Source organism: Tursiops truncatus, chromosome 4 (genome assembly GCF_011762595.2).
Source record: "Tursiops truncatus isolate mTurTru1 chromosome 4, mTurTru1.mat.Y, whole genome shotgun sequence".
Classification (NCBI taxonomy): domain Eukaryota; kingdom Metazoa; phylum Chordata; class Mammalia; order Artiodactyla; family Delphinidae; genus Tursiops; species Tursiops truncatus.
This window is the reverse complement of record NC_047037.1, coordinates 25,318,368-25,328,471: the sequence shown is the minus strand read 5'-3', so window position 1 is coordinate 25,328,471 and position 10,104 is coordinate 25,318,368. Positions and strand designations below refer to the sequence as shown.

Genomic DNA, 10,104 nt, shown 5'->3' with positions numbered 1-10,104 from the left:
AACATGCTGGTGGGAATGTAAACTGGTGCAGCCACTGGAAAACAGTATGGAGGTTTCTCAAAAAATTAAAAATAGAACTATCACATGATCCAGCAATCCCACTTCTGGGTATACGTCTAAAGGAAATGAAATAACTATCCTGAAAAGATATCTGTACTCCCATGTTCACTGACTGCAGCATGATTTATAATAGCCGAGGCATGGAAACAACCTGTGTCCATCATCGGATGGGTGGATAAAGAAAATGTGGTGTATTTAGAAAATGGACTATTCAGACATAAAAAAAAGGAAATTCTGCCATTTGCAATGACACGGATGATGGACCTTATATGTGGATCTTAAAAACCAAACTTATAGGTGCAGAGAACAGACTGGTGGTTGCCAGAGGTTGGGGGTGAGTAAAATGAATGAAGGTCATAAATAGTACAAACTTCAAGTTATAAGATAATAGGAAAGCAAGCAAGCAGAGAAGGCATCTAGCACTTTCATGTCTATTCATTCATTATAAACAGAAGCACACTCAAATAGGATATAGCAAAACAAACAACTGCTTTAGTGCCGCGTGTTGATCTCAACTATTTCCACCATAAATGACAGTCATCACTAGTGAACCTACCTTGTCCCAGACCCCAGTGACGCTCTACTTTACCGCAGTGACTTGCCCAGACTTATACCATATACGTGCACATCCTGACTTGGGCACCAGTATGCCTGTAGCACTGGCAGCACAGTGCCAGGCTCAAGAGAGGGGCCTGCGGAGGGTGAATGTGGAAGCAAGCGCTAGTAGATGACAGCACTCCACGTTTGAAAAGCTTGTTTCATGAGCCCCAAGGAAGTTAGCCTTGGTGCGCTCGGATAATGGGTACAACCTTCTTTATTTTGCAAATGATAGGAATCAGGTTAACAGAAGGTCAGCCCCGCCCTCTGCCGCTGGCTCTCCACTTACTTGTCACTTGAGATGCTGCAGTCTATGACTGTTTTTCTGCTTGTATTGATGATTATAAATGGCAGCTGAATGGTGGAGTTCAGAGCTGGAGGGCCCTGGTTCTGCTGTTCGTTTTGCCGATTTCTCTGTACCAGGTTTTTGAAAGCGATTTGCTGTAATGATCAACAAAATTACCCGTATAGTTATTTAACGTGGATAAGTGAGTTGGAAGTAAATGAATTAAATACATTTAAAATATAGTTTAAAATTAGAGCATTTAAAGAGGCCCTTCACCTATGAGTTAATTAAACATTTAAGAAAAAAGATGAGAATGATCCAACTCAATAAATATATTTCGAGGGAAAGAAAATATACATTTAAATGGTGTCTAACATATCCTATCACAGAAAATGGGACCCATGGTTTCCATCAAGCATAGAAACAGGATCTTACAAATCTGGGAGAGCCAGTGGCACCTACAACTCTTCTTAGAGTGATACAGCAACAGATACAGTGTTTATCTAACACAGACTCCTGAGAGTTTAGGGTTAAAAATATGCCCCTTAGATTGTCTAGCCCAGAAATATGCAAACTTTATAAAGCCACAGAATGCTTTCTTCAAATGAAATCTTCTGGGACACCCACTGTTTATAAAACAGATCAAAGCATCCTTGCTCTGGTTGGCTGCACTGGGGCTGAGTCCTGAGTCCTGCCAGCTCTGCCCTCATTCACCGCTTAGTTCCTTCACAGAACTTCTAAGCATCTTTAGGGCACAGTTTGGAATCTAGTCCAAGCCCCTCCCCACCTGATATCTTCCAGATGAGGGAACTGAGGCTTCGCATTGATTATAAGGTATATAAGGCCTGAATCTTTACAATGAATTTTGCTGCTACTTTTAAGTTATAACCATTAATCAAAAGTCAAAGAAAGAGACCCTGCCACCCCCTTTTATTTTATTTAAAAATTTTATTTTATTTATTTAATTTTGGCTGTGTTGGGTCTTCATTGCAGTGCGTGGGCTTCTCATTGTGGTGGCTTCTCTTGTTGCAGAGCATGGGCTTTAGGCGCACGGGCTTCAGTAGTTGCGGCACGTGGGCTCAGTAGTTGTGGCTCGCGGACTCTAGAGCACAGGCTCAGTAGTTGTGGCGCACGGGCTTAGTTGCTCCGCGGCACGTGGGATCTTCCCGGACCAGGGCTCGAACCCGTGTCCCCTGCATTGGCAGGTGGATTCTCAACCACTGTGCCACCAGGGAAGCCCCTCACCCCCCTTTAAATAAGGCAAACGTATCTCAGAATTCCACAGCTAGAAAGACCTTACGCAGCCAAAGTCTTTCATCTGCTTGTGGAACAGATACTGGCTTAAAAAGCTCCTAAAGTCACAGCCTTTCAACCCTTCCATCAGCGTGTTCCCTCTTCTCACCCAGTAGTGACGCATTTAAATTATTTTCTATGTTTTAGCAACCTTATCCTACGAGTGTTTATTTTAGGTGCTGGGCCTTAACTGAAGCTTGATTAAGATTACTGTCATCTTAAAATGGCTGGGTGCTATCTCCCTAGAAAGTAAACATTTACTCTTTTAAAATGCACAAAACAGAAGGGAAACCAATTTATTCTAGCCCTGACAGTGTGTCCAGAACCATCACTGTCAACACCATTCATTACCAAACATTACTTAAGTCATACTTATTAATTTGTTCTTTTCTGCTGCTAACGAACTAAGGCTATTTTATATTCAATGCTTAGTTCACTTAATAGAGGAAAAATATGCTGAAACTGTAAAACTGGGAAAAAGAATTATACGTTTGAATACTTCTGCCTAGCTTCCTTACTCTTCTAGAAAAAGCATCTTGGAGACACCCCCATACTTTTCCTAGCTTTGTGGTCCTAGTGCCATGGGAGGGCCTCGGTAGAGGGTGGCATATAAACAGCGGTAAGTAAAAGTTCTTATATATGTATGATTCATTGTTAAATACTGTGTACATTTAATAGCATCGAAGATTTTTCTTGAGCTTCCCTGGTGGCGCAGTGGTTGAGAGTCCGCCTGCCGTTGCAGGGGACACGGGTTCGTGCCCCGGTCCGGGAGGATCCCACATGCTGCGGAGCGGCTGGGCCCGTGAGCCATGGCCGCTGAGCCTGCGCATCCGGAGCCTGTGCTCCGCAACAGGAGAGGCCACAACAGTAAGAGGACCACGTACCGCAAAAAAAAAAAACAAAAAAAAGATTTTTCTTGTGCAAAGCACTGTGAATACAGATATAAAGTTATTTGGATAGTAAAAAACAAAAATCATTTCCCAGTTGTTTTGGACTGAGTTCCTTATTTTTTGCCCTTTGATTTCCTTCAGCCTTTCGTTCTTTTCCGGGCTCATTAACATCTATTTCAGAGGCTAAGCAGCTTCAGGTGTATTCATTCATTTTGCCCTGCATTAGTAGCTCTGGAAGAGATTTACTGGCTGGAAGGGACAATGATACAGACAAAAGCAGGGCATCTAGATTATGTGTAGGCAGAAGCTACTCACACCATTCCTCTCCCACATCACCAAGGACGAAAGGGTGCCATGTAAGTAAAAGTGACCTGGGTCACGTGACGTCAGCAGCTGTGACCTTGTTAAAAAAAATTAAGCTAGCTTAGCCGCAGCGAGGCAAATTTTTCCTGTTTAGGGACAACTTGCTTAATTTTACGAGGAAGAAATAAGCTATATGTCTACCAGGAGATTAGAAGTTATACTTGGGGTTTCACTTTAATGTTTAGAGAGACTTGCTTTTATAAATGTTGACAGCTAGGTTGTGCCTGGGTTGAAATCTTCCATAAACATTTACTTTGAGAGACAGTAGAGGAAAAGAAACTCAGGACTTTTTTAAAAAAAAAAAAAGCAATGTTCATTGTATAAAGATAAACAGGGGAAAACATATTCCAGTTCATCCTCTGTGCTGGCCATCTAGGGATGGGAAAGCACCACATACATGAGGGCGATTTTGCCCAGCGCAAGTCTTTCTGATAAACAGATAATTACAGGCATACTGATAAACAGGTTTTTATAATAACAGATGCCAAAAATCAAGCACCAAAATGTTCCATGAGGGTTTTGAGGAAATGTGAGGAAGGCCTAGCACAGGGTTTCAGGGTCTGTGAGTGGGGAGGGAAATACTGCAGATGCTGCAGGGACAGGGACGACAGAGAGGCAGCCGGGGAAGGTGGCGGCGAGGCAGGCTAGGTCTCTCAGCAGGCAGAGCTGTACGGGGAGCAGCACAGGAATAAACTGTCAGCTTTCAAGTTTTGTTTTTCTTTTAAGCTGCAGAATGCTCTCTTCCAACAAAGACTACTTTGGAAATCCAGTATGAAAAATACGTAAGACGCCTGCTCCAGAGGTAGTTCCCATAGGGGCCAGTGTGAGCTGCAGACACAGGGTAGCGAGAAGGCGGTGCCTAATGAGGAGGGAACATCTTGGCAGGGCTGCCTGCGTCGCGGGAGCCTCTGTCCCGTCTCCCCTGCCCCGCTTCCTCCCCTCCTTCCTTCCCAGACCACGCACAGCTGTGGAAGGGCTAGCGGTTTTCTCCTTCCTCTCTGATGTGTATGTAAAATGTGAAAAACGAACAAAGAAATACACGTCTAGAAAGTGAAAAACAAAAATCTGGAACATGTAGGAATACTTAACCTATTCTGTCCATGAGACAAAGTGAGTATTTTAGGGGGGAAAAAAAATGTTACAATTATTTGGTAATTTATTGCTTCCTTTATTTCTGAAAAGTAGATTACACCAAAAGTGAAATAGGACCTATGGTTGTTCAAATCCACATCGATTTCATGATTGGTTGAAAGCTTTTCATATAAAGATAATTTGCTGATTAAAAACAAAAGTATAAAGACTCGCTGGCTCATTTTACAAAGTTTTTCTGATTGGACTGAAAATGACTCGCTGTACTGCTCAAAGTGAATTTTTACACCAACTGACAATTACCAAAAATAGAAAAAAAAAAAAGGTCCATCTACCCTGTGATTTGACCTCACATGATTTTATACAAGGCCTCTACGATATTTTTTTAAATTACCCAGATTCTAGACAGTTATCAAAAAAAAGCATAAATACAGGGATCCTCATTACACTATAAAGTTTAATTTTCCTAAACAGAAATGCATCTTCAGTTTTGGTATTTCACAAAGCTTTTTATGTTATAATGTCACTTACAGATAATAAGTATTACAGGTGGATTAGATTGTTTTACTCAAGGCGCCTAAAATTTAACTAGCCTTATTCCTTGATGTTCCAAATAAGGGCTAAAATAATTTCTGTTCAGAGTAAGGGTAAGAGTCAAAAGTAAACTGTTGCATAATATGTTCCACGTTAGAGCTGCTGTGAGGCCCCCTGATGTCGGTGGGGTGGGCAGGTCGTGAGCACGGTGATGAGCTCGGGCGTGGCAGCGGCTGCCCTAGCAGGGCCCCACCAGATTCTCAAAGGCACCCAAAGCAGAAAACGCTGACCCAAAGCAAGTAAGGGGAGAGGCAGAGTACAGGCAGGGAAGGTAACGAAACACACCCCCGCTTCTTTACCTGCAGGAGAAGTTCCTGAAGCTGGGCCCGCTTCTGCTTTATCCGTTCTATCCGCCTCTGCTTCTCGATCTTTAAAACACAGGTAACAAAATAGCATGAACATATGCAGAGTAGAAAGTACTGCCCGCTTTTCAGGTCCCAGTTCTGAGATATCGAGAATTTTCCTTAGAGACACTCAACCCGTTTTAACGAACATAAGTAAAGGCAAATCGCACCTTCTGGGTTTGGGTGAGCACGCAGGCAAGACAGCAGAACTGTGGCAACTGCCATGATGACAACCATCCCCTGAGTGAACACTCGCTTTGCAGTACCTGTTGCTATTTATTACAGAAGCGCTTATCAGAGTAACAGCTAACACGTGGTGAATACCTACTCTACTTGCCAGCACTCAGCTGAGCCCTGGACACATGTTCTCTTAATTCGTCTTCACAAAACCCTAGAGGTAAGTACTGCTGTTACCCCTTCTGCAGTAAGGAAATGGAGGCACAGAGAGGGTTAAGTAACTGCCCAAGGTCACACAGCTGGTGAGTGGCAACAGCCAGGATTTGAACCTAAGCCACCTGGTTTCAGAGACCCTATTATTAATTCCTTTGCTCTATGAACTGCCAAGAATGAGGTAAGATCTCATTTAAGATCTCCGTTTAACTGCCTTTTAAACAGGCACAGCTGCTAATACAGAGAGGCTACATATTCAATACGAAATCCCTACTTGTTGTAAGAAACATGCTTATGGGACATATTTCCCAGCTTCAAATAACTATTATTTTCCTCACTCTCACAGCTACCTAGAAAACATATATTGGGGTCTGAATTTCCCGTAGATGAATTCCTCACTGTGTCTTTGGGCAAAAGCCAACGTCATCTAATAAGACATTTTTCTTATCTACTCCAGCAGCGTATTTCTTTTTCTTTTTTTGTGGGCTGCGCCTTGCGGCATGCAGGATCTTAGTTCCCCAACCAGAAGCGCGGAGTCTTAACCACTGGACCACCAGGGAAGTCCCATAAATATGTTTTGTTTGTTTGTTTGTTTGGGTTGCACCGCGTGGCTTGCAGGATCTTAGTTCCCCAACCAGGGATGAAAGCCGGGACCACAGCAGTGAGAGCGCTGAGTCCTGACCACTGAACTGCCAGGGAACTAAGCAGCGTCTTTCTTGTTTGCTCCCCATCTAGTCTGCAGCGAGAGTCTCTCTCATGGTGCCTTCTAACCACTACCACACTTGAGTCCTAAAACACTGAAGACCCACTGTAGAATCTGTGCTCTCCCCCATTTGAAAAGATGCTGCAGGGGGTTCCCCCTGTGTCTGAGGCTGTGACAGGGCAGCCCCCACCTGCCCCTCATGCTCTGCACCCAGCCAGGCCAAGCTGTACTGACGCTGCCTCTAAAACACTTCTGCAGCCTCACCGCCACAGCCAGAACTCAGCCCCTCTCCAACCCACCCGCCCTCACCTTCCCTCCTCACCTTCCTGTCAGTTCAATTCCAACCCACTAGTAGAGTGACCCTTTAGAACACATGCCCTCAGCTCTCGTCCTTATCATTCTCCAGCAGCTTCGGTTGTTTATAGGATCAGGTCCCTACTGCTTTAGCACTCAGAAACCTATGCCCTCTCTCCTCGCCTGTACCCTGGCCACACCCACTGCGGGCACGCCCTCTTCAGCCTGCCTCAGCCCAGGCGGTGCCTCTGCCTGGAGAGCCCTCCCTGCCCTAAACCACTTGGCAAACTCCTACCCCTCCCTCAGGACTGAGCACAGGGATTTCTTTTTCTTGGTAAAGCCCTCCCTTAGCTACCTTTCCAGAGAATCTGTACATACTTCTTTCACAGGTGTCATCACATTTCTGGTTAACTCCTTTTACATTTCTGCTCTCCTCAATTAGTATGAAAGCTCCTTGGGGTCAGAGATTTTGTCTCGTATAATCTTTGTTTAAGCACATGGTAGATGCTAATAGATTACTGCTTACTGAGTCTTTGCTATCGGCTTAATCTTACTGGTAATTAATATAACCCTCAAATTTCACTCTATCAGGAGGAGAAAAAAGGACATATCCACCGTAGCACATGAAGAACATTATTCTAGAACTTCTGATGACTGCCTGGTTTCTCCCTCCATCCACAAGTCTAATAATACCAAAATTTTTTGATTTGCTGGAGGGAAAAAGGGACGGAAAAAACCCACAAAATCAACCATATTCACCTCTAAAGCTGTACTCAGCCTTGGTCTATTACCTTTCATGGCCACGACAGTAAAATTATGTCAAATCAATTTAGAAATAGTATGTCAGGACACATGCTCACTTAGGAAAGATTTTGTCTAATGATTAAACCTAACAGAATAAACAATGTTTTGGCATACATCATCCAAAAATTCGTGTAAGCTGAACATTCCAATAAGGATTTAAATGAAATACCATACCATTCTGTTGCAGATTCTAGAGTCAAAGGTTAAATACAAGAAATAAACAGCCAACTTGATCCATTTTTTTGGATGGATACAGCATTTCATCAAATAAGATAGCACTTCTGTCACACGAGTCACCAAACATTTATTAGTAGACTGCTCAGAATGAAATTAGAATAAAATAAAGATCTCCAAGAAACAGTAAAAATCAAGTCATTTAATTTCTCTGTCCCTCGGTTTCATCAGGACATGAGTCAGACTAGACCTCTCTAAATCTCCTTCCAGTTCTAAAGTTCTACATAGAAGAATCTGCTAAAAAAAGGCACAATATACATGAACGAACAATTAGGAATATTTTAATACTATGTGATTACATCTCTAAATTAAAATGTCTCTGATGTAAAAGAAAGCAAACTACTATCTGTAAACAGATTTTCCTCACTTACCTCCAGGTTCTGACATTCCTGAGCAGAATTGGTAGGCAAGCCGATCCACTTGATTTCTTTTTTCTCCTTTGAAATTATGTTCATTGCCATTAGCACATTTAAAGCATCATAAACTCTTCGCCTAATGTTCTTCTGGTCATAAGCCTGCTAAAAAATATTTTTATTGAGTGATAAATTTTAAAGGTTAAGATACAGTCACAGGATATTAGAATATTTAATTAATATTATTATAGTATCTTCAAAGACCTGAAAGAACTGCACACCCAGTGAAAGTATCCTTCAAAAGTAAAGATGAACTAGATACTTTCAAGCAATCTAAAACATAAAACAATCTTAAAAATAAAGATTATGTTACCAACAGATCTAAATTAAACAATACTAAATAAAGGGCCTTCTTTAGGTAAAAGAAAGATAATCTAAGATGGGAGCTTGGAGATGTAGGATGGAATGAAGACCAACTCTAAAGGTAAATCTCAATACTCACTGTATAAAACATAATATCTTGTAGAGTCTAGAATATATATAGAACTAATATACATGACAATAGTATATATATGAGAAAGGCATAATGAAGTTAAAGTGGCTAAGGCCTTGCAGTGCCTAGGAGGATATCAGACTTTGAAAAGTCAAGGATCCATGTTTTTTTGCGTTTTTGTTTTTGCCGTACGCGAGCCTCTCACTGTTGTGGCCTCTCCCGTTGCGGAGCACAGGCTCCGGACGCGCAGGCTCAGTGGCCATGGCTCACGGGCCCAGCCACTCCGCGGCATGTGGGATCTTCCCGGACCGGGGCACGAACCCGTGTCCCCTGCATCGGCAGGCGGGCTCTCAACCACTGCACCACCAGGGAAGCCCAAGGATCCATGTTTTAAGCTCTAGTAAACGTGCTTCTCAAAATGTGGTCCATGCACTAGTGCTGATCTGTGAACCATTACTAATATACAATGAAAATAGTGAACTTGCACCAAAATATAATCACACAGATCACTATACACACTGTTTAGTTCAGCTGACCTTTTTTCGGGGGGGAGGGGCGGTTAGCAAGACTTTCTTAATGAAGGAAACTGTGTTAACTTACATTGTGGAAAAGCCCCTTATCTCACTGTGCACAGGTGGGTCATATGAACCAAATCCAATCAATCCATGAAAATAAAGGATGGTGGAGCACTGAATCAAGTTAAATATAGAACTAAACTTAAATAAATGGGAGATTTAAGTTATAGAACTGAATGTAAATATTAGAAATCCTGACACTGTAGAAATAATAATAATAAAACCACAAATATCAGAAGGAGGCAGCAAAGGAAGTCTGCTGATCTCCTCCTCCTTGATACTGGAAGGGGCATGAATTCAAAGCAGAGGAACTAAGTAACAATTTTGGCACAATATATTCATTTAAAGTCATAAAAACAACAACAATAATAATAGTCTTTTAACAACTGCCACTAATCAATCCGAATCCTGTGGCAGAGGGGAAAACTGGGAGACGGGAGTAAATAATAGGCATATTGATCTATTTTTCCCTCCATAATCAACAGATACTGGTCTGTAGGTGATAACTTAAGAAATAAAATACTGAAGTTACTTAAAGTTGTAAAAAAAAAAACCCGAACTACAGACTACAAACCTTCCAAATTATCAGAAAAAAAAAAAAGCAGTGAATAAACAGAAAAAAAAACCCAACCCTTGCTTATATTCGGGAGTGAGGTGGGTAGTTAGTAAAAATGTATGTATGTTAGATGTTGAGAAGTGCTGGGAAGAAATGCCTCATCGTAGTGACAGCTGAGTGAAGATT

The 10,104-nt window shown here is 42.1% G+C and overlaps 1 protein-coding gene across 10 annotated transcripts in view; it reads right to left on the bottom strand.

Annotated features, from left to right (window-relative positions):
• The window catches only part of TFDP2 (transcription factor Dp-2), a 171,148-nt gene that overhangs the window by 14,223 nt on the left and 146,821 nt on the right, over nt 1-10,104 (bottom strand). For 8 of the 10 annotated variants that reach the window (XM_073803749.1, XM_073803746.1, XM_073803748.1 and 5 more), the window contains 3 exons: nt 8,313-8,459; nt 5,472-5,540; nt 947-1,098 (listed from right to left, as the gene is read on the bottom strand). In XM_073803749.1, coding sequence (XP_073659850.1) covers nt 947-1,098; nt 5,472-5,540; nt 8,313-8,459 — 368 coding nt within the window. The remainder of the gene's footprint in view (nt 1-946; nt 1,099-5,471; nt 5,541-8,312; nt 8,460-10,104) is intronic. The other 2 variants (XM_073803747.1, XM_019934284.3) reach the window with 1 other exon arrangement.